Source organism: Oenanthe melanoleuca, chromosome Z (genome assembly GCF_029582105.1).
Source record: "Oenanthe melanoleuca isolate GR-GAL-2019-014 chromosome Z, OMel1.0, whole genome shotgun sequence".
Lineage (NCBI taxonomy): Eukaryota > Metazoa > Chordata > Aves > Passeriformes > Muscicapidae > Oenanthe > Oenanthe melanoleuca.
This window is the reverse complement of record NC_079362.1, coordinates 68,977,430-69,005,078: the sequence shown is the minus strand read 5'-3', so window position 1 is coordinate 69,005,078 and position 27,649 is coordinate 68,977,430. Positions and strand designations below refer to the sequence as shown.

The 27,649-nt window shown below is 49.8% G+C and overlaps 1 protein-coding gene across 1 annotated transcript; it reads right to left on the bottom strand.

The window, feature by feature from the left end:
- Positions 1-464: 464 nt before the first annotated feature.
- On the bottom strand, positions 465-27,649 carry NOL6 (nucleolar protein 6). The gene is made up of 26 exons (XM_056514333.1): positions 27,626-27,649; positions 27,308-27,520; positions 25,840-25,956; positions 25,273-25,452; positions 24,505-24,673; positions 23,637-23,771; positions 23,335-23,498; positions 23,025-23,145; positions 22,643-22,701; positions 22,381-22,482; positions 21,748-21,863; positions 21,208-21,385; positions 20,702-20,824; positions 20,399-20,547; positions 19,601-19,676; positions 17,183-17,323; positions 16,806-16,917; positions 16,430-16,584; positions 16,038-16,201; positions 15,461-15,613; positions 14,218-14,315; positions 13,208-13,332; positions 12,971-13,060; positions 10,700-10,897; positions 1,956-2,057; positions 465-859 (listed from the first exon to the last, which is right to left on the bottom strand). The coding sequence occupies exons 1-26, from the start codon at positions 27,629-27,631 to the stop codon at positions 710-712; spliced, it is 3,396 nt and encodes a 1,131-aa protein (XP_056370308.1). The 5' UTR covers positions 27,632-27,649; the 3' UTR covers positions 465-709.

The following is a 27,649-nucleotide window of genomic DNA, read 5'->3' as shown; positions in this document are numbered from 1 at the left end:
GCAACCTGTGCCAATGTTTAACCACACTCATGGTAAAGAAAATGCATTTTAAGCAGAACTTTCTGCATTTCAGTTTACCCCTCTCACCCATCATTTGGCACCAATGCATCTTCTTTAATCCCTCACCAGGTATTAAAACACATTGGCAAAAACCCCCTGAGTCTTCTCTTCTCCAGGCTGAACAAGCCTGGCTCTTGCACCCTCTCTCCCTCATGACAGAGGCTTCAATTCCCTTTTTGTCTTTGTTGCCCTTCACTGGACCTGCTCCAGTATCGTCTCCTTTTCCTTGGGAAAACCAGCACTGAGCACAGCATGCCAAATATGCCCCACTGGGGCTGAGCAGAAGGGAATAACCTGATCATTCTTTGAACAACTGTTTTTTTGGTTTTGCTCACCCCTACAATAGCAGAATGTCATATCAACTCCCTACCAAACCAAGAAACCTACAATGAACAAGAAACAGGAACATTTTCAAAAACTTTATCCCATCTTTATATTTTCTTCAAAATAAAAATGAATTTGTATTCTTGAAAACAATTACAGGTCCCATTGCTTTTCTGAACCATATATATAAAGATAAATAGAGTAAAACATACAGTTCTGGGATTTAGAAAGCTAAAGGCTCTTCTAGGACTGATTTATAGAAAGGAACAGACCCAGAGGGAACAAACTGATTCAGGACAGGCCATTCTGACACCTCTCAGTGGTTTCAGATAGTCCATTTCTCTGTACGAGCTTCTACACTTTTGACCAGGCCTTCTCCCAAAATCTCAAAGTCCTCCAGAATTGCCTCCACATTGGGAACACAGACCAGCTCGTTATTCAGAGTTGTCACCTTCCTTCCTTTCATGCTGGAGACCTGCAGGACACAGAAAATTCTGCATGAATAGGAGCATCTACTCATAGGTGCATTGCAACCTCTGCCAGTCCCCAGTAAGAGAAGTCAATTCCTCTCCTGCCTTGTGACATCCAAGCCCTGCTACACCACTGCACCCAGTTCCACAACTTTCACTTCTCAACCCCATCATTGCTCATTTTCAGAGCTAACAGAGTGCAAAAGTGACCCTCCCAGCCCCTTTTAGGGTTTACCCTGGAGCCACAGTCCAAAGACTGCGAGGAAGTCAGGAAGCAGAATAATGGCCAGGGGCATGGCAGAACGACAAGCATGCAGATGCAGGGCAGAACCTGGGTAAGCAGAGCACAAGGAGTATGCAAAAGGGATCACAGCACAAGGCTGAGTAAGAGCTGCTTCTGCTCTGCTCTTTGGTGGGTGTCAAAATCTCAGGTGAGAAGATATCTTTGGCTCCAAGGGTGTAAAAAACAAAACCCTCGTGTTTAATCTACGAGCCTCAGCTCCGATGCAAGCATCTCCTCCTGTTTCACCACTGTGAAAAACTGGGTTTCACAACAGCAGCCAGGCAGAATGGCCAATGCCCTCTGGCCGTGAAGAGACAGCAGATAAATCACCCAGAGACTGACAGAAGAGCCCGGGCTGCCAGGTCCCAGCCATGAGTAACCGGTTTCTTTGCGTCTTTCCTTCATAGAAAGCAGCATGAATCACTCCAGAGTGCCTCACACCTGGCTAAACCACCCTCTAGGGTTTGCCAACCCACACAGTGCAGCTGGAAAACAGCTCCATGCACCAACGAGGACATGGGCACTCTGGACCTGTGCTTCTTGTGGGCTGGGTATTTCTGGTAAGATCCCAAAGCCACAAGAATGGCATAGTCTTATTTCCCTTCTCAGATCTGCTCATGACTGAGGCACTGTGACCACAGCCATGTCTTGGTTCCTCCCCTTCTAAGAAGCAACACAATTTTGATCTCCGTTTCTCAAAGGGCTGATAAGAGTTGGACCATGCAGTTTCTGCAGTCACCATGCAGGGAAACAAAAACCCCCTCAAAACCCTTCAGGGTATAAAGGTAACACAAAGCTTTAAGTAGAGAAAAACTCACCTTAAAAGGCTGAGGCTGGAAGCTCAGAGGTTTCCACAAAACTGCGATCACTTCCCCCCCATGCTTGTCATAGAAGAACAAGGCAAGATCATCGAAGGCATCCTGGGTAGAAAACAAATGTAGGTTAAGGGCAGTGACCCCTCAGTGACAATTTCACTGTGGTCCTCCATTAGCTGACCTGGCACTACCACCTTGTATTTTCCCAGTGTCCAGCCACCGTATCCAAGCTTTCACAATGCATGAGACAGAAAGAGGCAGGCTCTACCCAGCAGGCAGTCATGCCATGATACATTTCATGGCACCAAAGACAAACCCAAAACCAGAGGCCAGCATCTCAAGCTCTGCAATCTGTGCAACCAAGGTATCAAAGCTCCTTCTTCCACCAAGATAATCCCCACCTGAGCTATCAGCACTTTATCCAAAAAGGAAACATAAGAGAAGAGGTTCTAGGTAAGACAATACTCTGTGGGATACAAAGAGACGGAAAGCTCAAAGGAGGCACCACAGGAATCTGTCCTGCTTGCCCCTTGTGTTTCAGCAGTGGTGTCAGTGAGCATCTCCTTTGGTGGTGCTGGGCAGCAGAGATCAAAGAGAGATGTTGCACAAAGGGATGACTAAAGCCCAGTCTGGCTTCCCCCAAGCCCACACCAGCTGGATTCCCAGGGCTGCATGGAGGCAGATGAGCATCACAGCAGAAGGAAACAATGCTGTGTGCAAGCAACTTCTCAAACCCAAAAGTCTGGCCCTACAGCTCATCACCCAACATGCTGATACCGAGAGATGCGTACCCTGAAAAAAGCTGACCAAGACAGACAAGCAGCTTCTCCCTGATACTTGTTTATTGTGGTGGAGATCAACATCAGGCAACAAGACGTTTACCAGGCTGAGCAAACAGTCCCCATCATCAGTACAGTCCCTCTGCTCCCTCTTCAGGCTTCTTCTCCATCACCTTAGTTTGCCAGCTTTTACCAAGAGAGGTCTCTGCTGGCCTCATTGTATCATGAGGTTTTCATGAGGATGTGCGTGAAAAGAAAATCAACATCAAACACAAGCTTGGATAGGCTCTTGTATGGACATACCAGGACTAGAGTAAGAAAAAAGAGGTAGAGTGGGTTGGTGTTATCAGTAATCCTAAAAGGCAAGGTTGCATTTTTAGGATACAGACCTGGTAAGCAATGAGGGGTAGTGTTGTCTGCAATCATCAGACACAGACTTGAGTTTGGACTGTTGTTGCCCTCACAGAGGGCAACAAAATTAGGTCATCAAGATGGAAAGATCCCAAGAACTGCCAACGCATCCCACTCCATGGGCCTTCACAGGGGGAAGCCTGGTCAAGGCATTATTTCACCAAACTGGCTAGAAAAACCACTGTCTAAAAATACATTGAGAAAGAGGCAATCCATCCTGGCATTCTATGCTGAGAGCAACTGGTTATGCTCAGAGCCCAGTCAGCAGTGAAGACTCCTCCTTTAGCAAAAGAGCAAAGAGCAGGAGGGAGGGAAAGCTGAAGGAAAGGCAGTAAAGTTCAGGGCACGCTGACTGTGCAGCTCTCTGAACCAAAGGGGAGCAGAGCATGTGAGAACCTGAAAAAGCCCAGCTACTCTGCAGGGCAAGGTCTTCAGTGCCTTATGATGCTTCTCATAAAAACAGTGTTTTTTTCCAGATGCATCTTGCTGGACAGAAGCCAGGAGCATTTGGAGTAAAAAAATCCTCCCAGGCTCAGCTAATTTTCCAATAAAACCACTGTTTGGCCTGATACTCAGCACGTTGTTTTATTTTTTTTTCACAGACAGCAGGGAGCAGAGGGCAGATGTTAAAAGGATGGCAAGCAATTCAAAATCCCAGCACTTATGCTGCTTCCAGCGTCATCCATGTGATAGTTCAAACTGGCCTACCAAGCTGTGGAGTTCTTGGGAAATTGCAGCATTAAAAGGGTCAGGTGTATTAGTCACTGCACTCATGTTTGTTCAAAACCTTGGGGAGCAAAAGCAAACAGTTCACCCTCCTTTCCACATCCCATGTTCTCTGCCCAGTGTCACTGGACTTGTCTGAACCTGCAAACACCTTCTTCCAGGAAAAATTTCAAAAAAAAGGGAGAAAAGGCAGGGATTAAGTTTGTTCCTTTCTCAAGCTGCTCTATCTTTGGTTGCTACTCAGCTTTTAAGGCCCAGAGAAACTCCTGCCATCAACAAAACCTACAGCTGTTTCCCATCTCACAGAGACATGGGGGGCCTGCCTACAAGCTCAGGGCTTCAGTTTGGAGAGGCCCCATTGTCCAGGGAGATGTATATGGCACCTGGAGGATTAGAACAAGCTCTGTAAGAAACCATCTGGGCTATAGGAATGAAAAGGGTGGAGAAATGTAGTGAGTAAAACAATACCTGGATCTAGAATGGGATTACTAGACTAAGCAACTCCATCTGAAGGGTGGATTTTGCAATGAGTTAAGTGTAATTTAGTTAAGTATCCACTAGTTGTTAGTTATCTACATTGTTAAGCATCTACTATTTAAATACCTACATTGCTGTTTAGGGATAGGGTTTTTTCCATGTGACCCTTTGTTCACCCATTTTTCTCATTGCTCCTACCAAGAGATTAGGCTCATTGCATCATAGCTGCTGGAAGAGCCTTTTAGGGAGGTCTCTGCACACAAAAATGTGTCCTACAGTATCATTTCCTGGTTCAACAGCAGCTCAGAAGGCAAATGCATCAATAAACACTTGCTCAGTGTTCAGAGCATTTTAAGTGCTCTTAGGAAGGAACTCACCAGTGCAAAACCCTATTAAAGCTACTTACTTCCAACAAACAGCTACATTTGTGGTTAACATCATGAGGTCTCTGCCACCCTACTGTGACCTGCTCTGATGCTCCAGCTATGTGACACAGAGAGCCTCCCCCATGACCCAACAGAGCAAGGAGCACTGTCCAAGTAACCCAAGCTGGGGCTACCTCTGTGACTGTCTTTTAAAAGACAAAGAAACCATTAGGTTTGGGATTCAGCTGATAAAAGGTTTCCTGCTGGGAAGGATAAGGAGTTGACAGGAAAGTTTTACAGATACATATGTACAACAGAAAGATTTTTGAATGTAAAATTTGAAGAAGGTATAGAAATGATTGCAAGTTTTGATGCAGAAGAAAAGAATTGCTGAGCGAGTTATACTGGGTAACTAAGAAAGCAAAGAGCAAGTGAGTTGGAAGGGGCTTTAATGACTTAGAGTAAAGGATAAATCCACCTCAAACAAAAGATGTTTTTAAGAAGCAAAAATATTTTCACAGACAAACAAAAATGCCATGTTTCAAGAAGAGAAAAAAGCTCAGAATTTCCACTGCAAGAAAACTGAAAAATAACTTCTAGCTTAAACTGTGACATACTAACCTTTTGTGATTAGAAAATAGTAACATGAATATAGTAATGTTAGTAGTTATAATAGGCTATAGGTAATAGTAAAGGTATTGATCAATTGTCATGTTTTAAGATGCTCTGTAATGAAAAGTATATAATGCATTGTAACCAGAACTAGAAAAAGCTTTCAGATGAACCCACAGCTGTGGCTAAAAAGGCTGTGAGCTAAGCTCTTGTCACCCACAACCCATAAATTGCTGCATCATTTAAATATAATAAACAGCATTTTTAAAAAGCTCGCCTAAAGTTCCACATCCCTCATTTTAAACTCTTACAGTTTCCAACTGGTTCCAAACTAAGTGAACTTCTCCACCTGAGAACCACACACATGTCCTTGCCCTGGGGGTTTGGGGCAGCAGGAAAGAAATGTGGAAAGGAATGTCCTCCTGGCTGCATGAGCAGAGACGTCGATCCACCAAACCATTGAGACAAAAGTCTTGTGTCACCTCCTACACAAGCCTCTGCAGGGCATTACCAACACAGAAGAAATGCAGCCACAGGTCTGCTGCCAGCTCCCCCCAGGAGCACACGTGTGTACCCACCCCCAGCCCTGGGCACCCTGCTAAGGGTCTTCTGGCAGCTCTGCAGCCCTGACAGCAGGTGATTGATTTCCTGACACCTCTGCCCTTCCAAGGGTGCAGATCCACACAGGAAGTTTCTTGCCTGACATGAGAGTCCACAGAGTTTTTTCAGCTTTTCTCTGTCTACCTAGTGTCACCATAGGAGGAGTCAGCCCTGTCAGTCAAAACAGGAAGAGAGCAGACTGACCTGGAAAGATTTCACCAATTCCAGCTACATCATATAATCACAGCTTACATATTTTAAGATTCCTTTCTAACATGCAGTAGCAGGAGACACATTTTTACACCATGGGAGGAAGAAAGGAAAGGGCTCCAAGTCTTCCTGATATGTCTTGCCTTAAGGTGCAAGAAATGCAAAACATTACTTTAGAAGGATGTTTATTGTAAAGCAGGAAACATTTTCCTGCTCATCCACACAGAAAAGCTCTCACAAGATGGGCAGCTCCACTGCCACAAGCTCTTCCTCTGGTATGTGCAGACCAAGAAAGCTGTGAATGACAGCACATCCCATCAGTGACCTGATGAGACCAAGGACCCAGTGAGAAATGTGAGGTCTGTTAACAGCCAGAACACACAGGCAGATGGACATGGCACAGGCAGCTTCACCCAATTTACCCCACAATGAGTGAACAGCTCAGGGAGGTGACCAAAGCCTTTGGCTTTTGTGAGCTCCAGAATGCAGGCAGACAGGCATGGCAAGCATATCCACAAGCCCTGTGTCCTCTGGATGGTCTCAAGTCCAGAGGACACCCAAATCACCCTGGAGCAAAACTGCACAGACTAAGCTTCTCACAGCACATCCCCAGCAAACACTGGGGTGTTCTGCAGCTCCACAGCCACCACAACACAGGTCAGCAGTCACAATGGAGATTCAATGGGAGCCTCATTTGAGACACTGAAATTTAATTTAGCCTAGCTGGAGAATCCCCTCCAGGAGCCAGCCCAAGGTATGCTCAACAAGATGCTTTGAACTGTAAGTGGCAGTGAGGCTGTTGATGGGCTGAATCTCCAGGGAAAGTCCTCCCTGTGAGATGTCTGGCACCTGCTTTCCCTCAAAAGTGTCTGTCTCCAAAGCCTTCTCATCTGGACAGGATCACAAAACAGGTCTTCTCTATCACATCTGATCTTGAATTGAAGAATTTGCTGCCTGAATCCCACAGCCAGCCTTTCATCTCTACCCAGAGCCTCCCAGGCACCAGAGCAACTCAGGCCAGTTCCTGCAGCACATCTCCTTGAAGCAGGAAAAATTCAAGCAGCCAGGACTCAGCACCTCCTCTCCCTTCATTTTTCTACTCTGATTAAGCTCCCTGGAAAAGGCACACAGCAATCCTTCAGCTCCAGAGCACTACTGCCTTGTTAAACCCCTTGACTTTAGAAGAACAGGGGCAAACAGGCTGGACAGAAGAGTGGATCTCCTGGTCAGTAATCCAAACTAGGGAAAGAAGTTCTTCCCTGCCCCTCTCAATTCAATCAAAACACCAAGGCATTTAAATCCTGTTTACTGAGATGTGGAAATCTCAGTAAAGGGAAGATGTTTCTTTTTCCCATAGAAGAACACAAAACCCCACAGCATGTGCATGGCAGATGTCTCCCTTTGTTGCTACAAACCCACTGTGGCTGCACTGTCAGCCATGGCTACAGCCCCATTGCTCAATCCTGTGGTTTGTGATGTTAAGAGCAAATTACTCTGAATCAAAGCCAGTCAGTTCTGCATCCAAACTGCTTCTCATCCAAGATCTTTCATACAAATTCCGTGCTGTCACCATGCTCCTTTCTGGCACCAATTTCTGCAGGGTTTGGATCACCCCCAGGGCTCCCAGCCCACAGGACAAGGAGGAGCTGAACACTGCTTAGAGCAGCAACAGCCAGGGAAGGAGAAATAAAAAGGTGCTGGAGAGGCTACCAAGCAAAGCCAAAGTCAATGAAAAGGTTTTGCCTTTAAGCAAAACATCAATACACTGAAACATGAAGCCAGATTTCTAAAGGATGGAGTAGCTTCTACTGACAGCTCAGCATCACTGGCTTGCAGTGCCCTGCAGTGCACAAAAAGCTTCTCAGGCCTTCCAACTTAACTGGATATGGCTAAATTCTCTGGGACCATGTGCAGCAACACCTCTGTGATTTTTCCAAGAAAAGAAACACCTGTTTGCCTAGAAAAATGGATATTCATCAGCTCCTTCAGGACTGGCTGCTACAGATGCTATGAATGACAAGCAAACTGTTACTGCAAGATACCTCCAATATGACAGCCACAAGAGAACAAACCATATCTAAGAGCCTTAAAGACAAAGAAAAGTCCCCCAGACAGGGATGCTGATGCAGATTTCAGGCTCTCTGCCCCACAGATTGCTCTTCAGAGAAAGCTGCAACCAGTTTCTGATCTCTTCCCTTGTAAGAACCCTCAGGTCAAAGGACAAGGGACACCAAGAGAATCAACACTGCTTTCAACAAGGCAATGTGACTTTTGTTCATATCCATCTTTCTTCATTGGGATGCTAGCATATTTGATTTAGGAGCAGCTGTAATTTGCAAACTGACCAAACCCAATTCCAAATCTATTATAACCTGTATTAATAAAAATAGGCAGTAGAAAGTAGCAAAAATTCAGGTAATCTGGATGTCGCTATTGACTAGACCAAATAATTGCCTGAAGATTAATGAAAGCTGGTTTCCAGGAAAATCTCCTCTCTACCTTTCACTTCCAGAGCCACTTACTGACATAAACTCATCTAGATGCATAAAAATGTCCTATAAACCCCGAGGAGTTTCCTGATTGACTGCCACAATCTACAGCCAGACCTGCTGCAAGCATTTAACAGCCTCCCCAAAGAGACAGCTCTCCCAATCAGCTCATCCAGCATCCTCCAGTTTCTCTTCAAGCAAGCAATCTCATTTCTATCTTTCTGTCTTTCCACAAGAGTTGCTTAGGACTGACCTCTTCAGAGATACAGAGGCTCTGTCCCCATCCATCTCCAGCACATTGGCAGCTGCTGAAAAGCTCTGTTCAGCTCTAGAACCCACTTTCAGCACTGTGTGAAAGATTTCAGACTTTAAAAACTTCATTTCCTACCCACATCTACAACTCTTGGCTGAGGTTTCATGGCAGCAGGTCAAACATGCATCATTGAAAAGTGAGGGGCTGGTGTTGATATGACTCCTCAGACACCAGGAAGGAAAGTGAAAGCAAACTGTTCCAAATCTGCTTTCTCCTCCCTTTTAAACCCTTGTGAAGGATGCTTCTCCCCTTCCTTCTTGCCCCAAGAAATCCCCCAGTGCTCTCTACAACATGTCTGCAGGACCTCCAGGTCCATCTTCCTTCTCAAAGGGAGGAGAGCAATGGGCATCTCCTCTCCCACATGTCCTTCCAGCTAGAGGAAGCAGTGCTTTTTGCAGGGAAATTGTGTGACAACTTTGAGATCTTTCTCAGTTTTATGAGGCCTTTCACACATCCCCGTCTCTCACTTCCTAACCACCCAAGACTGTCCCAAGCTGCTGTGGGTGACAGGAGGACTAAGCTTGCATGTTGGCAGACCTGGCAGCTCTGGTGAAGCCACAGCAGATTCCCATGGGCACAGGTTTTCATGCACTGTGGCTGGCAGGCAGCTTGGGGAGTAACAGGGCTGTGCCCAGGATGAGAAAACCTGCAAAGAAACCCCTTTAAATTTTCTTTGCCCAGCTCCTAAGGTACCTGGTTAAGGTGAAAGGAGAGCTTGCACTGAAAGGTCCCAGAATCTTCCAGCCTAAACTGGAGTTTCAATTCAGGCACCACTTTTTCAATGGTGGCCAAACATTGGGGCAGGGAAGTAGGAAATCCCCATCTCTGGAAATAGACAGCATCCAGCAGGACTGGGCTCTGTGCAGCCTGCTCTAACGTGAAAGCTGGCTCTGTCCTGAGTGGGGAACAGGACCAGAGACCCCCACAGGCCCCTTCCTGCCACAGCCAGCCTAGCTTAATTCCTATGCTTACAGTTCTGACACTGCTCACAGCACTCTTATCAGTAAGGGAGGATGGCACTTCCAAGGCAAGTCAGGCTTTGACACGAGGGCCCCACAACCCCACCTCTCTGCACACCCAACACTAACATTTAACCCATCGACCACATCTGAAGCTGGGAAGAGCCAAAGTGCCAGGTGCAAAGCACAGGCTGTCCAGATCCAAGGAGGATCACTGCTGTCATTAGGCACTTTGCATATCTCCCCAGCTTGCCAAGGCTTTGGCTTGGCCTCATGGTGTACAAGAATATGGTTGATGACTTTGGATGCTGATGTTCCCCATATTCCCACATTACCAACTTCCTCTGTCGTTATGCATGTGGCCAGACACAGAGAAACCCCTCTCTGACCAATACTGATCTTTGGCTCACACAGCCATTGGCCTAACAGCAGAATGTTTTCTGGGACCACGTCATGGACAGCTGTACATCCCCTGAGAAACTGTATGTGGTCACTGCCCATCTTGGACACCAATCAGTGCAAGAAGCCATGAAAAGTGAATTAACTGACTGGAGACAAATGGCTTAAAGATACTTTCGTGCTGAATACAATGTTCTTCAGCAAAAGTCCTGGTGGTGTGTATCTGAGCTCATTCTCACATCACAGGAGCACTCCCATTTCCAAAGAGGAGGTGGTGCACTCACCAGGCTGCTGGAGAAGCAATGCCCATCCCATGCAAATACCTAAAGATGTCCCCAGCTACGTCCTGCAGAAATCCAAATGCCAGAGCCCTTAGGCACCCCATCTGCCTCCCCAGCAGTGCTTACTCTCAGCTCCTGGAGGTACAGCTGCACAGGGTCATAATCCACCACAGGAAAGAGGATATTCATGGCAGAGCTGTTCTTCACCACGCCACGGGACGCCGATTTCACCGGCCGGTCCACGCTCTCCAGGTGCCGAGGAATCTGGTTTGGGTTCAGGTGGATCAGGACATCGTAGAAGTCCAGAGGAGGGCGGAAGACCATCTGCAGGGAGGAAAACAGTGCTACTCAATACAGGACACAGGCAAGCAGGAGAGGTAAGAGAGGTTTCCCAAGTCCTTTTTGTCTCCTTCTCCTTAGAAAGCAGTAAACCAAAGGCACAGTTTTTGTGGGATTAATGTTAGAAGTTTGCCACAGACCTCAGGAAGCCTACCTGAGTAAATGCTAGTGGGGTGGGCAACTGAGAGAGGGACAAAGAGGTTGCTTGTGCTAGATAACTGCACTACACAGGGCAGAGTCTCAGGATGAAGAGGGGAATCAAGAAGCCAACAGGGGCTGAACAACACCCAAGGGACACAAGGAGCTGTTTAATAACAGGATGGCCCCATCTGTCCAGCAGGATTTGTCCCAGAGGGCAACAGCATCTTCCATCAGGCAGACAGAGGATGAGAGCAAAACCCCATTAATGGAGGGGAGCAATCCCAGGCACATAAATATTTGGACAGGCAGGATCTAGCTGTGGATACAGCTGTATTATAATGGAAAAAAACCTTAAAACTATGTGTACATTTTCAAATGGATCAAATTATGCAGACATGAACAGAGGCACGGGACACTGCTCATCTTGGCACTGGAAGAAAACTCACTGCCTGGAACTGGTTTACAGCCAGGCCAGGGAGAACACACATGAAGAACATCAGTGACCAGCACTGAGTCAGACCTAGCTTTGTTCCACACAGACCCCAGTTCCACCAGTGACCAAATCCATGGCTTTCTGTGTGTGCCCTGGGAGCAAACCATGTCTGCATCTTCATGACAGCAGGCATATCCCCATGGGACCCAAATGCAAAGGCAAAAAAACCAGCTTGCAGCACTGTCTTAGATAAAGAAGTCAACTGTAGAGGAGGCAACTCCAAACTAAACTCAAAAGGCTTTTCCCTCCTTCCTGCCCCAAGCTCTGCCCTGGAAACAGCATCCCATGTTTATCCCTGGAACATCATACACCTGGGAGGACACTGGCCTGGACCAGAGGGATTCTATGGCAATGAGAAACATTCCCACTGCAATGGAAGGGAGGAAGAAGGAGGCCCAAGGCAGCTGAGTCAAGGTGTTGGGAGGCTGCTCTGCCCAGCTGACAACTTGTTTTAGAAGCCAACCATCCCCAGCTCACAATGTGCCTCCTGAATTTCAGTCTTGAGCCAGCACTGTGACTGCAACACACTGGACATGCCTCATTGCTTCACAGCCCTGTAATACACACTGCTAATACAAACTGCTAATGCCTCAAGTACATCCTTACCTCATAATACTTTATTTAATTTATTCCAGGAAAATAAAGCAAAACAGAAAGCAGTTCTTTTTATATTGGCTAGGCAGAAAAAAAAAAAATTACTGTATTTGCTGCTTTCTGGTTTTGGTTTTAGTTTGGGTTTTTCTGTCCCTAATGTGAATCTGCTATATCTAACCACTGCTTGTCTTCTTTAGTCCTTTGAGCTTCAGTCTCCAAACACCACCAAACTATCCTTCAAAACACATGTATCTTCCTTCAAAGGGCAAACAAATATACATCTCTCAAGTCCATTGCAGTAATGGATGTTTTAGTTCACTTAAAGAATGAAATCACTGAGAAATGGAAGAGGGTTAAACTACATAGGGCTTCACTCCTCCACTCAAATCAACATAACATCATCCCAAAGTGCCTGGTACTGTCCTATGAAAACTTCCAACACCTTGAGCTTGGCTAGACTTGAGCACAGAAGCCAAATTTCCACAGCTACTCCAAAACAGTCTCCCAGAGGAACGATTCGATCCAGTCATGGCCATAAAACTGGTTTTGGCACAGGAATATTGTGGGTTTGCTCATGTCCCAGGAAAACCAGAGAATACAGAATGACTGTCCTAGTCACCCCAAGCTGCAGTACAGAGCTGGGTTCCCTAGAAGCAGAGTGGCACAGAGGGACACCAGCCTCCCTCCTCCCATCCTTGCAGCTCTCCACCCCAGGGCAACCACATGGCCACAGCCTGAAACTTCCTAACACATCCCAGCAACCACCACCAAGGTCCAGTCTGCTTAGCCAGAGCCTGAAAACTGTTGTGCTGCTGCCTCAGGGGGTTTACCTTCACATCCTGGTCGCTGAGTGGGTCCATGAGCTGCTCCTCCAGGGCACGGCGGGACTCTGAGGCGAGCAGGACAAGGCGCTGCAGGATCTGGGGAGGGAGAAGTCAGGGGGTAAAACGTGGCAGCCTTGGATGTAACAGGAACACCCCTCCCTCATGGGGCTGTGAGAGCTGGCTCCAGCACTAGGAGCAGGGAACAGCAGCCACCAGGGCAAGGGGACAAAGGGCCCAGCTCACCTGTGCTGAGGGGCGCTCCCGGGTCCACATGGAGCTCCACTGGTCCTTGGGAGTGGCCAGGAACATGACCGGGAGGCGAGAGCGAGCTGCCATGAACTTGTTCTTGATCTCTGCGCAGTCAGAATCTGGGGAGGGCAGGCAGACAGGTGAGATGCTCTGCCCCATCCACAGCCCTCTGACTTCCTAACCCCCACCACAGACAGGAAAGGGCAGCACAACAGGATTTACCCTCTCCCACCCTGATTTCACAGTCCATGTGAAACCAGAGCTCCTTCACCTCAGGCTTGTGCCCCATTCCCATTAGATGGACCTTTGCTCTAAATCCACTCAAGTGGGTTCAGGCATGGTAGGTACTGAGACTGACACAAGCTGGAAACTCACATTATAAGTTAGTGACAGTTGGTATTATCCAAAGACTGTTCTATCTTTTATTTCCCCTCAAGTGGGGAAAAAAATAGCTCTTTAGTTCATTAAAGTAAGTTGCAGGGCACTTCAGAAAACATCAGTTTTCAAAACCCAATTCTCTCCCAAACACCTTTACCTTCTTTTATAAATCAGCTTAAAAGCTGGGTGTAACTACCTCCCCCACCCCATGACTTTGCAGAGCCAAGACAATCCCATGGTCTCTTGTGGCTCCCGCATGTACCCAAAAGACAATCAACAGACAAAACACTAGAGGGCAGGAACAGAGGGCTTCAAAGACAACACCACATCCAACACCACCCACGCCTGTCACAGATTTCAACAAGACCAGAAGCAGCAGAGCATCATCACTGAGATCCACCTCTTCAGAGGCAGGCAGGGAAAAAAGAAAACCACACATGGCACAGCCAAACCCATCCTGCAGGCAAATGAAACATGACAGGACAGGAGCAAGGGAGTGGAAAATCTCCTTGCCCCCAGCACAAGCTATGATGTCTTCCTATATCAAAGAGATCTGGAGCCAGGCACTGACCAAGGAGGGCTCAAGAATCTCATGTTGCAGCTCTCCTACCTGCTGCCCTGCTCACCTGTGAGGCCAGTGTTCAGGTTGACAATCAGAGGGTTGTTTTTCCAGTCAAAGGTTGCCAGCAAGTTAAGGAAGCGCAGGAAGCCCACCTGTGGAGAGCTGCAGGCAGGACAAAACAGTTCAACATCAGCATTTGCTCTCCTGGCAGCAAGGAGGGCTGCACTTGGGAGTGACTTAGGGGAGGCCCAACCTACATGCAGCCCAACAGGGATATCTGTAATGGGAAAGAGAAGTTCAGAACAAATTTGAGACTTCCCCTCCTCCAAATCTCCCCTTTCCTTCAAAGTCTTTCCCCCTTTTCCCTCATTCCTCAGAAAAAAGAAACATAAATCACAGCCCCCCACAGCTGCCCAATCTCCTGGTGCTCTTCCCACCCAGATTCTTGGGTCTGGAGCAAAAAGAGATGGAGAGAGACCTGCTCCCATCTCTGGTGAAGGCCTGAACACCAGCCAAGTTCCCAGTGCACCTCTTCCCCTGCAACACAACATGTGCACAAAGCCAGACAGCTGGGAAGATGAGGATTCTGTTATTTTAGGAGACAGGAAAGCATTCTAGGCATCAGACTGTTGTTCCTGCTACTTTGGGAAAGGAAACTGCACCCCAAGTGCAGAGCAGAGTAACCTTTTGACTCCACACAGAACAAAAACATTTCCTTTAACTTCATTTCACTTCCTCTGGGCCCCATAACATTTGTCTGCCAGGGACCTGCAAGGAATTGGTTCTGTGGGGTTATTTACCAACACACTGCTCCATTCAATTTTCAGGGCCCACCCCCTTGTCCTTCCCTTGGAAGTCTCCAGAAGGAAGGGAATCTGGAGCTCCCATCACCACCAGAACATCCTTCCTAGAGAACCCAGGAGCCCCATCATGATGGCAGCCATAACACAGCCCTCACCCTGCTTCTCCTGGCCACCACTCCCAGAACAAGGGGCCTCACCAGTCCTCCAGAAGGTACAGGACACACCTGCAGAGGCCACAAGAACACTCACCCCAACCTTACCTGCTTTCCCCCTTTCCTTGAAGTGCAAAGAGTAGGGAAAGCCACAGCCCTGCTAAGCATCTTCATCTCCTCTGGCGACTCCCAGCAGGACTTGGGACAGTATTTTGGCAGCACAGGGGCCTCATGCTCCCTGCTGTGAACCCTCCCAACACCTCCTGCCCAAGCAGCATCCCATCCTTCCTCCATGCCAGGTAATGAAAGGCACTAAATCCCCTTTGGGCCAGCCTGGGCTCCCCATCCTCACCTGGGTGGTGTGAACGGGGCTGGGTGGAGGAAGAGAAATGCCACAAGGAGGTCCACACACTCCTCAGAGATGCTGTCACTCAGGAGCTGGGCACTGATCCAGCGCTTGGCCAGCCGGGAAGTGCTGCCAAAAACAGGGTGCTGCTGCTGGAGCCTGTGAGGAGGGAGACATGCCACTGCTCAGCCCACACACCCCAGAACCCACAACAGCCTCTTGGCAAGAAAGAAGAGAGGGGCAAAAATCTGCAAGGAACACTTACACAGCATCACAAGCACAGAGACTTTCAGCAAGTGCTGAGATTTTGGGGGAAAGAAGGGAAAATACTACCTCATGCTGCTCCCTAACAACACAGCATTTTAATATTTGTCTCTCCACACCAGTGACCTCGGGGTGACAACTGGTGCCACCCACTCCTACATCCCTCTCTTAATCCTTCCGAAAAGCCTCTCACAAAGTTGGCTGAGGGGCCACTCCCCACAGCAAGCTCCTCTACCCACCATCACCTCCAGGATCCAAGGCACCACCATGCTGGTTTCCAGCCACGTCCCACCCCTCAGGCACCTTCTGCCTCACCTACCCATGCAGTGAGCTGGTTAGGTAGGGCAGATGCAATGTTTCCAGCTCCAGCTGCCGAGATTCTTCTGTGTCCTGGTACTTGAGCATTCCCTCTGGAGTGACCACCTCCTTCAGGATCAGGGGCTCCCGGTGGTAGGCTACTTGGAGACGGAAAACGTAGCCATCCTGAGATGGGAGCACAAGGCAAAGTCAGGCTTGACAGTGACAAAAGCAGCATGATGTGTGATATGCTGCCCCTCAGGGATACAACAGCAGCATCCCGACATCAGTGCAGTGTCACCACGCTCTTTCCTAAGCCCACCATCCAAATACTGGTTCTGCCCAGTGGGACACTGCCACAGCCCCCCACCTCGGTAAGGTCAGGCCTGGAGAAGGTTCTGGGGACCGCCCTACCTTGTACACGTCAGTGTGGGTGACTGCAGGTCTGCAGACCAGCTGGTGCTGCTGCCGGAGGAGCTCAGCCAGCTGGAGGTGGAAAGCGGCCTTGATCCGCTTGATGGCTCCTTTGTCCTGTGGCCACTGGCCACTGCCTTCCATGTGGCAGATGACTGGGGACAAAGGGATAGCAGGAGGTCAGTGAATCCCACACAGAAACAATGTGTTGGGTAGGGGTGTCTGGGACTACAGGTTTACAGCAGGAGGGCAGGAGGAGCCAGGGTTCTGCTCCTGCCTGCAGCACACCAACACAGCAATAAACAGAGCCAGCATTCCTGCTTGCCTCCACCTCCCTCCACCAGATCATCTCCCACTCACATCTCACCCCACTTACTCTTCAATGGGGTTATGTAGGCTGGGCAGGGTTTCTCCTCTGAAGGAAGCAGCAAGTGCTTCCTTCTGTTATAGAAGGAATAAATTGGCTTCACAGGAATGGGAGGAAAGACCTGAAAGAGAACAGCCACTCAGCAACTGTGAACAGGCAGCAGAAATCTCTCAGCAATGTGTATCCCCTCACCCAAACCTCCCACACCAGCAAAGCCCTCCAGTACAGAGGGTTTGGTCAGCTTGTGCACAGCCAGCCCAAAGGATGGAACAGCAAAGAAGAGGCACCACATTGCCCCAGGGGCTCTCAGGAGCCACAAAACCAGAGAGTGACTCATTCCCTTGTCCTCCCTCGCCCCAGCAGCCCCCATGCCCCAGGACACTCACATCTGTGTAGCGCAGGGCAGGATGCACACCCTGCACGGCCGTCACCGTCAGCGGCAGCTCCTTCAGGTTCCACAGCTTGCGGCTCAGGTCATCGTAGGAGCACACAACACTGACCATGGCCTCCTCGCCTGTTCCCCATGCCTGCAGACACACAGGGAACCTCTCCATGCACCTCTCCTGCTCCTGCACTTGCCTCACCTCCCTCGTGGGCTGGCTTCACAGCCGAGCTCCGAGGAGCCAGCACTGCCCCCCCAGGGAGCAGCTTCTGGCAAGAGCACTCGGCAAAATGGGGAGGTAAGAAAGAGAGCAAAGACAAGGGCAAGGCTGTCTGTGACTCCCCAGCAGCCACAGGTATCCCAGAGGCAAATAAAATTATTTCTTCAGCAAGACACTAAGGCAGCACCAAGAGCTATACTGCAAGCAATCACTATAGTAAAGGAGAAGCCAAGGATGATCTGCGAATAAAGAGACCATGCACTGTCAAGGTGAGCCCTGCTACTGTCTCCCCAATAGTAACCATGACACCAACAGAGGCAGCAGTTAACAGAAAACTCCATTGACTACATCCTTAGTCAAGGCAGAGCTCTGGTGCATGGCAAAAGCAAAGACAGAAAACATTCAGAGCATCACAGGAACCTTGTAGAGCACAGCGGAGAAGCACTAGAAGGGAGAATTGGTGTTGCCCTTACTCCTTCCACCTCCTCAAATAACAGCAGAGCAGTCTGAGCAGAGAGGACACATTGGTGACACCAAACACCCAGCACAGAGGCAGCTGAGTCACACAAGGAGCCAGCCTGCCTGGAGTTTTCCACCCTGGGCTCTCTGGTGGAGCAGCAGCACCCTCTGCGGGGTGTGCCACGAATGGCAAACCCATCTTGCTTGTGGCTGCACCCTTCCTCTGCCCTCATCCTGCACATCCTCGCATTGCTGCCTCCCCAGGCTGTCTGCACACAGCTGGAGGAGCAGAAACCCTGTACTCACAACCCTGTACCCACTCAACAGCAACTTTATCCTTTGTTCCTCAAGGACTGGCAACAATGGTACTCCTAAGCACTCCTCAGGCTCCAGGAAAACGCATCCCCTGTCAGACTTGGGTGTCTGACATCTGTCATCAGCCCTGCTAACCCCAGACCAGCCTGAAGGGACACAGCACACAGATCTTCCTGCCTCACCTCACAACAGGCTGTGAAAACCAGCATCTCATCCCAAATCTGACACCCAACTCCGCCCAACCGCAATTGGTCCTGGCACAGGAAATCCTTTCCATCAAATGTGCACCTCTTTCATCTTAAAAAGTGGAAAGGAAAAAATTTCTTCCTCCATCCAACAACCAGGTAAAGAGCAGGTTGTACTGATGCCTTTTCGGGACTCCTAAAAACAGAGGCCGGACAAAATTAAGGGAATAAAGAGTGGCCATATTTATTGAAGGGCCTTCATGTACATTTTGGGCCAGATGAAGCCTCTCCAGGGGCTACACCCAAAAAATGGATGACGGGTCATGGGTTTCCATACTTTTAGAATTTTGGTTCATTTGCATACTGGGGTTAATCTTCCAGTTACAGCTTCAGGTAATGAAGTAATTTACCCTAAGTTTCCTCCCAGCCAACCCACTTTTATTTATACCTTTCAGGGCCTGAGACAGTGAGGTGTCCTTGAGTCCCTTTGATTTTTGAGGAGTCCCTTTGAAAGAGGAATTGTTATCTCTGATCAAAATGTGAAGACAGTAGCCAACACTCCATATGGAGTTTAGAGTTATATGCTGAAGAATTGCAGGATTATATGAAAATATAGGAATATATGAAAAATATAAACACTAAAATCCTAAGGCATCAGTACAGAAAGACCAAGGAAGTGTGCCAAAGGGCTCACAGCTCATCTCCAGATTTGATTTGCACAAGCTGGAAAGCAGAATTTGCACAGAGAGACATTTCCCAGCCTCTAGATGCACCTTTTGTGTCTGAAAGTGGAGTTTCTTTATTTCAGCTACACATTCATATGGAGCACAATCTAGCAGTTTGCAATATGCCAGGAAAGATACTTTTCCTGGTTTTGCCAGCTGGATCCAAGGGATGGCAGCACAGAACTGTCTGGCCTGTGTTCTGAAGGATGCAGTACCTCAGAGGTGCAGCCAGAGGAGCACTGTGAGACAGTAATATATCCTCAGGCATGGGGACAGAGGGGCAAAAGCAGAGAGAATAGGACAGTGGGGTGCTAATAGGGGAAAAATGAGGTCTGGGGGATGCTAAAGCAAGATGATTTCAGCAGTTATGCATTGGCTGCCACGACAGACTTGGTAGATCCTTACCCTTACTACATTCTCTTGGGAACCACCCAGCTGCCACTCAAATGACCTCCCCATGGCCCTTCCCTCACTGCTCTCTGGAGAGAGCCCCAGCTCCACCAGGGAAGCAATCATACCTCTTTCCCAGTCCTGATCACAGATTCCAGCAGGGCTCCTGTGTAGCAGATGGAGGACTCAGGAATGTCTGCATGGCTGTGTGCAAAAAGACAACAGAGCATTAGAGCTACAACATGCCAGACTATTGATCCTATTGACACTGCAAGGGTCAGCCCAAGGATGAGCAACTCCACTCTAAAGGAAGGTCCTGGTGAAAAGACGAATCTCTGAGCATTCCTCCCTGCCCAAGAAATCCATTCAAAGTGAACCAGGAACTCGTGCAGCTTCACAGGATGAAAAGCCAAAGCCACCAATGTGCAGGCTTCTCCCTCACAAGATCCATCCTCAACTCAGGACAAAGAGGCACAGGCCAACCCTCCTTTCTGTACAAGAGGGCCTCACTTTTGGCAGATGGTATAAACTGCTGCAGAGGGTTTCCAATGTCACAGGGAAGACACAATCCTGTGAACCACTACAAGGTCTCAGAGGATTTCACAAAAGTGTCCTGCAAGGTCCAGACAGCTTCTCCTTCAGCTCTGAGGAGTGTCCCAGCACCCCATCCACATGTAAGGGCATGCTGCCTTCTTGCCCTTTGCATTACATGCAGTAGAGGCTACAGCAGCAGGTGCCATTCCCCCCTGCTCTTGAGAAGCAGATCACAACATAAGGACAGCTGAAATGACCCTCAGATCTCACAAATCCAAAACAACCCACAAAACCCCACAGAGCATGACGCTGACAATGGGATCACCATGGACAGGACACGTGGCAGGAGCGACTCATTGAGGAAGCCACAGCTGCTGCTCAGTGCAACTTACAGTTTCAGGAGGTGCCTGATGATCTGCTCAGGAATGAGGCGCTTCTGGCAGACAGTGCTGGCCTCCCACACCACAGCCTCACAGATGCTCCCATCCTGGAACCGACGCAGCTCTGACTTCTCTCCCCAGAAGGTCCGGAACTCCGAGGCCTGTGCAGGGACATGGACCAATCCAAAGCAGTGACATGGGTCACTTCTGGGCCAGCCAAAACCTTCCCAGGATCACCAGCCAGCCTCCCAGTGTCTTCAACCACAGCACAGCACCAGCTTTGCTCTTACTCAGCACAAGCAGGGCGTCCCTCACCTCGGGGTGATCAGCCTGAGGACCCTTCTCCAGCGTGCTGGCAGCAAACTCTGGGACAAACAGGAGCCCAAACGTCAGGGGCCCAATGTCCTTGTGTTTTGGGGGCTCAGCATCAATCGGCCACTGTGGGAAAATGAGGAACATGAAGCACAAGGAGAAATGAGGTTTCTGGAGCAGCAGCTGCTGGGATATTGGGACACTAGATGAAATTTCTGCTATGCTCTCCCACAAACACAGACAGGGAAAGTCTCATCTAATAGGTCTCCCCAATGACAAGAATAGCTGTCTTCACCCTGCCCCATTACTGGACCAGGACTTGTGCCCAGACCAAACAACACAGCTGCATCCCACAGTCCAGTGCACAGCCTCAGATTCCATATTCCCAACAAAGGGGACAAGCCTGTCTCCTTCCCCAGTGAGCAAGGGAAGTGCTCTGTAGTGCCACAAGAGACAGTTGAGACTCCACAAGCTGCAAAGGATGCAGTGCCATTGCCAAGTTGCATTACCTCAGAGATCTGGGGCAGGGAGTGAGCCACAAGCTGTGCTCTCTGGGACAGACCACGTGCCAGCAGCGAGACAACAAAGGGCAGGGCAGCAGCCACGTAGTTCCCACCCTGATCCATCAGCTCATTCAGCAGCTGCATCTTCTTGCAGGTACCCTGCAGCTTGGAGACATGCTTCAGGCTACAGAGAAGAAGAGAAGCTGGTCACCTACCTTTGCCACCAAATTTTTTCTGAGAGAGGATATGTTGGAGGATGGATAAAATGGGGAACTGAGGATCCTAGGATGGGTGCTACAAGAATGCGTCTGGCACCTTGGGCAGTGTTTCCAAGGTTTAAACATTGCTCCCCTCCTCTGGGAGGCTATCTAGACCAGTAAAAGTGGAAGAGGCCAGTGCAAGGAGGCACCAGTGTCTATCTCAGAGCTTAGAAGAGCCACCTCCCACCACATAAGTTCAAATCTAACCCAGACCAAAGCCAGAAGTAGCTCGCTTCTCTTTGAGCAGGCTCCCTCAGCACTACCCCACCAGCACAGTGAGACTCACTGGAAGACGTGGTCGAAGGTCCTGAGCATGGGCTTTGGGGTCATGAGCAGCACCTGAAAGCCATCCACCATCCGGTCATCCAAAATCTCCATAGAGCGCTTGGCTTCGAACTGGACCTGAGCAAGGAGGGAAGGCAGTGCAGGAGCATGAATGCAAAAGGAGAAGGAAAGCAAATCCCTCCAGCAGTGGTCACCTGTGCTTCCCCCATCAACCAGGGCCAGCCCAGTTCCACGGTCAGCAGCACACCCTGATCTCAGTCTCTGTCCTTAGCATGAAGCCAAACAACAAACAGCTCTCACTGCTGGCCAGACAGTCTCTTCTTGATATCCCTGACATCAAGGTGATTTTTTTTCTCCTTAGTAACAGTTACATCTGCTAAACAGCTGCTTGGCTTCACCCAAAGGTGTACACAAAGAGGGAAATTACATTCCCACATCACTCGAGCAAGGCTGGTGAGACAGCATTATATCTAAATCTCCAAATTCACTCCCAAGCTTCAAAGCTGGAGATGTTAAAAGATTAGAAAGCCACAATGAATGCCCTCCCTTGGTCCTACACCCTCCTTAAAATTATCTGACCATTCTGCCTGTCTAAGCTCACTCCTAAGACAAGAAGCCACAATCTGCTCAGTACCTGGTGGTATTTGCTGGCAGTCATATCAGCACAGAGATTCACCAGTCCAGAGGGATCCACAAAGACCACTTCAAATGCCTGGTGGAAATCATCCAGGACAGGCTGAAAAAGCAAACACGGTCCTTAGTGCTGCATCACATCACACACCAAGACACCACAAGAACTGTTGCCATCTGCCATCCCAGCAACAGACATCTCTGCCCCCAGGAGCAGTGGCAGTACAGACAGACACAGGCACAAGACCCCTCAGAGGGCTGCTTACCAGGGAGGGATCAGCATCCTTGGCTAGACTGATCCCTGTCATGCTCAGGTCAGTGGTGGCTGTGGACAGACAGGAAGGAACAAGTCACACCACCATCCACACCTCTCCCCCTGGTGACAGTGGCACAGTTAGGTGTCAATAGACCAAGGTCTCACAATACCAACAGTGATACAATACAATGTTGGCCTCCACCTTACAGTGGAGTTTACCCACCTCTCTGATAGCTGCACCATCCAGCCCTACTCCGTTGACTCATCCCCTCCTGTCCATCCCACCAACAGAGACTCAGTATAACGGCCTCTCTGCCTCATCTACCGCTGTGTTCAGGCTTTGTGCAGAGACATCAACCTTCCCCTGTCCAGAGAGGCCCCTGGAAACTCACCCAGGAACTGCAGAGTGCTCCTCAACACCTGGTACCCGCTCATCATCTTGACAATCTTGCGCTTCATCAGCAGGTAGGCAACAAGCATGGAGACCAAGAAGCCACTGAAGCACCCCAAGCCCTGTGAAAAGAGGCACGACAAGCCCATGGCAACCCACAGGTTAGGATGGGGCCTCCATGAAACCCTAATATAGCTCAAAGCAAAGCCACAAGTCACCACCTCACCAAGACCAAAGCACCACCCTTCTGCCCTAGGAAGGAGAGCAGGCCAAAGGCAGGTTAGCAGAGCCCTCCGTGGCACAGGACATACCTTGCTGAGCTGCCGCTGGTTCAGCCAAACCTTGAGGAGGGCCAGGCCATCTTTCATGCCTGGGAAGTCTGTGGCTGCATTAGACAATAAATGCAGGTGGGAGAGCATCACTGTGTCACAGAGGATGGAGTTGTTGTAGTGCGGCGTTGGAGGCTCGGTGGCTCCTGTGTGGGGAGATCACAGCACATTGGACCCAACCACCAAGCGCCCGCCACAGAAAAGGGCTGCAGTGAATCCACAGCTGGCACTGGGGGCAGCCTCTGCCTGAAACAAACAGCCCCACATTCAGCCCCAGGCTGTACCTTCTTTGGGGGTGTTCTGCTCCGTGAACCAGGCACTCCGGACGTTGTTCTTGCTGGGATAGAAGCGGCTGGGCTTGAAGAGACCCGGGTCGGGACAAGCATGGAGTCGGACAGTGACCATCTTCTCATCCTTGCCTGTAAGTACATGAGGGGAGATATCAGAGACTAAACTGGGGAAACACAGGGCACCCCCAGCCTGGGAAAAGGCTCCTTCCCAGCAAAGCTCTGCAGCAGTGGAAATCATCTCAGAGCAGGGACTGACCACACCCCAGAGCCAGTGATGACCTTGCGGTCACACAACTCATGCCCCACTCCCACCTTTCTCCCCATTGCCCAGCCTGACACCCCAGCCTGTCCTGGCCTTGCCATGCCACATCTGCCCCAGGCCTCAATCCACTATCTCCTGAGGGCTGTGGGAACAAGCAGCACTTGGTAGCCCATGCAACCTACATCTTTTCACCAGGAAAGTGAAAACACACAGGTTCCTAGGGAAGGCAGGAGGATAGTGGGGAACTGGGCTGGGGAGAGCAGGAAGGAAGAGCAGTGCTGCATACACGTGTGTTTGGTAGGGTTTACTTTTTTACTCCTTCAAGTACCCACAGGATGTGCCAGCCAGTGAGGCCAAGGCTGGAGAGCCCAGCCAAGCTGCAGAGGAGGATTGGGAAGGGGAAAGACCCTGAGGACTATACTCTAGGTGAAGAGAGAAAACATCTGAGAAGCACACAAAATTTATCACCAATAGTGATGGGAGCCCCAGACTGATCCCTCTCCAAAGCGCAGTTAAATGGCATGAGAACACCATCACCACCCTCCACCCAACACCCCAGTACCCAGCCACACCCCACACAGAACAAGGCTCAAGTGCCACCTTGAGGCCTAAGGAGCAGGATGGGCTTCAGATGGTTGCTGTTCATGTAGGCAAACTTCACACTGCCAAAGAGCTTCTCCTTGGACAAATGCTGGGCGATGTGGGACAGGTACAGGGCTCTCTTCCGATGGTAGCGTTGATTCAGGTTATCTTTGTCCTGAAAGATTTCCTGGCAAAAGAGGGACAGGACAATGCCACCTCACCTGCCTGCAGATTTCAGTTCAGCCCAAGGCACCCCACCACCCACAGCCCTCCCTGGCCCTACAGGCAGCCCTCTCTCAGCCCCAAGGAGCTCCAAGCTGGTCAGGAGCTTGCTGCTGGCTCACCAGGCTCCTGGACTGCAGGAGACAAGAACAGTCATGCAGCCAAACAGGGTGTGCTTGGTCTCAAGCTTTTCTTACAAGCAAGTCTGGGCAGCAAGGGGAGGTTACCACTCTCCAAACATCTCCCTCCCTGTAGCAGTCTTAGGAGTTGGGGTAGAAGTGCAACTGGATACAAAAACAGATGGCCTGCATCTCCCTGGCAATGTTCAGTCCAGGCAGAGAGAAGGAAGCTCTCGAGGAGGAACTAAGATCAAACAGCTGCAAGCTCTGATAGAGCAAGAGGCCAGACCAAACTCCCCAGTCCCTTGTGGGAATCACCCTGCATATCCAGATGTGTCACCTTACTGAGGAATGGAGTGGGCAGGGCAGGGGTCATGGAGGACAGGAGAGGATAAAGCTCTGGCAGGCCCCAAAGCCATTAAGGAGGTGGCACAGCCAGACTCACCCGTGGCATGGTCACTGCAATGTCCACATTGATCTCTGGCCTAATGCAGGTGCCCAGCAGGTAACTGCCCACCACCTTCAGCTCAGCTGGGGGCACAAAGTGGAACCTTCCCTTGACGTTGAACGGCACTTGCAGGAACGGGACCTTCACATCCTCAGAAAGCCAGGCCTGGTCAGTGAGCTGGGAACAGACATGACACACAAAAGACTCTGAGCATCAACAGCAGCAGACGTGCAGGGACCAAGACCCCGCTCCCCACACAGCTGCACCCAGAGCTTAAAGACAGTGTACCCCTTTTCTCCTCAAAAAACAAAACAAAACAAAACAAAACAAAACAAAAAACAAAACAAAACAAACAAAAAAAAAAAAAAACAAACACCAAAAACAAAACAAAAAAAACCGAAACAAAAAAAAAAAACAAAAAAACAAAAAAAAACAGGTATTATTTTTTCAGCCCCTAAGGGAGACAGTCCACAAGTAGCTCTGCTTGCAGAGCAACAGCAGAGCCTGCTCCTACTCCATCCAGGACAGGGGTCTTGCCACCTCTTCTATAACCCTGGAACATACTTCAGTTTCTGGAGTCTCTGGGATGGCACCCAGTAGGCTGTTAATTTCATGGAGGAAGGCATCAATCTTCTTCTTCTTTGTCTCCTTCAATGTCACCTCCTTCAGAAGCTCTTCAATCTGTAGAGGGAAAGGAGATCATCAAAGGCAGTTGTAACACTGAAATTGCTCCTGATTTTTACCTTGTCTTCCAGCACCAACTATAAGCCAGGTCCAAAGGGCATGTGGTAGCTGGGGAACACACCAAACTCTTCACAAAGCCTGCCTGAAGCTGGCAGTTTGATCAGCTCCTGCCATTTTCTGAGTGCTGAATTGCAATCATCTCCATCCCAACCAAGATCCAGGCAAAAACCCTGATGTAATTCACACAAGCACAGCTCTCAGGAAGGCTTCTGTATGACAGAGAATCAGCTGCAGGAAACAACCATACAGAACCCCACCACAAACCAGGACCTAGAGATCCTGCCACTGACACCAGCAGCTGGCTAGGAGATCAAAGCTGTTCCTCATAAAAAACAACAATGTCAGAACCACCTGAGAGATGGGATGCCATCCAGAGGAACCTGGACAAGCTTGAGGAGTGGGCCCATGAGAATCTTCATCTAAAGTTCAACAAGACCATGTGCAAGGTGTTGAATCTGGCTTGGGGGATGAACAGCCCCAGCCCAGCCCTGCCCAGAAGGACTTGGGGGTGCTGTGGGTGAGAGGCAGGACGTGCCCCAGCCATGGCACTCACAGCCCAGAGAGCCAAACGTGTCCTGGGCTGCATCCAGAGCCCCGTGGGCAGCAGGGCAGGGAGGGGATTCTGCCCCTCTGCTCTGCTCTGTGAGACCCACCTGGAGCACTGCAGCCAGAGCTGGGGTCCCTGCACTGGAGGGACAGGGACTTGCTGCAGTGAGCACAGAGGAGGCACAAAGATGATCAGAGAGGTAGAGCATCTCTCTTATGAGGAAAGGCTGAAAGCATTGGGATTGTTCAGCCTGGAGAAAAGAAGGCTCTGAGGAGACTTATTGTGGCCTTCCAGTACCTAAAAGGGCAACAAGAGGACTGGAAAGGGAAGATATATATATATATATATATATACTGTATATATACGAGAAGATATAGTGATAGGAAAAGGGGCTTTGAATTGAAAAAGAGTAAGTTTAGATGAAAAATTGGGACGAAACTCATCCCTGTGAGAGTGTTGGGGCACTGGCAGAGATTGCCCAGAGAAGCTGTGGATTTCTCAAATTGTTGAAGGCCAGGCTGGATGGAGCTCTGAGCAACCTTGTCTAGTGAAAGGTGAACCTGGTGGGGGGGTTGAAACTATATGATCTTTAAATGTCCTTTCAACCCAAACTGCTCTATGATTCTACGATACAGTTACTAGTTGATCTTCAGCTAACACAGATAGCTTGATAACCCAGGTCATCTCCGAGGGCGGGAATCCCGCAGCCCCCCGCGCTCCCGCCGGGCCCCCCCGGCTGACCTGCAGGCGGAGCAGACTGGAATGGAACAGATCCTCCGTCTCCTTCAGCTGGGTCAGCTCCTCGTTGGTCGGCGGCTTGTAGAGCTCGGCGCGGCTCAGCTTGGCCGGCTGCGGGTCTGCGGCTGCCGGGGCAGCCCTCTTCCCGCGCCGCACCGCGCCCCCGGCGCGGGGCTCTGGGCCCTGCTCCGCCTCCTCCGCCGCTTCCGGAGAGCCCTGCGGGGAGAACACAGCACAGCATGGCTCGGCTCGGCTCGGTTCGGTTCGGTTCGGCCCCGCGATTCCCCCGGCCCGGCCCGGCCCGGCCCCGCCGCCTCTCACCGCCATGGCCGCCGCCCACGTGGG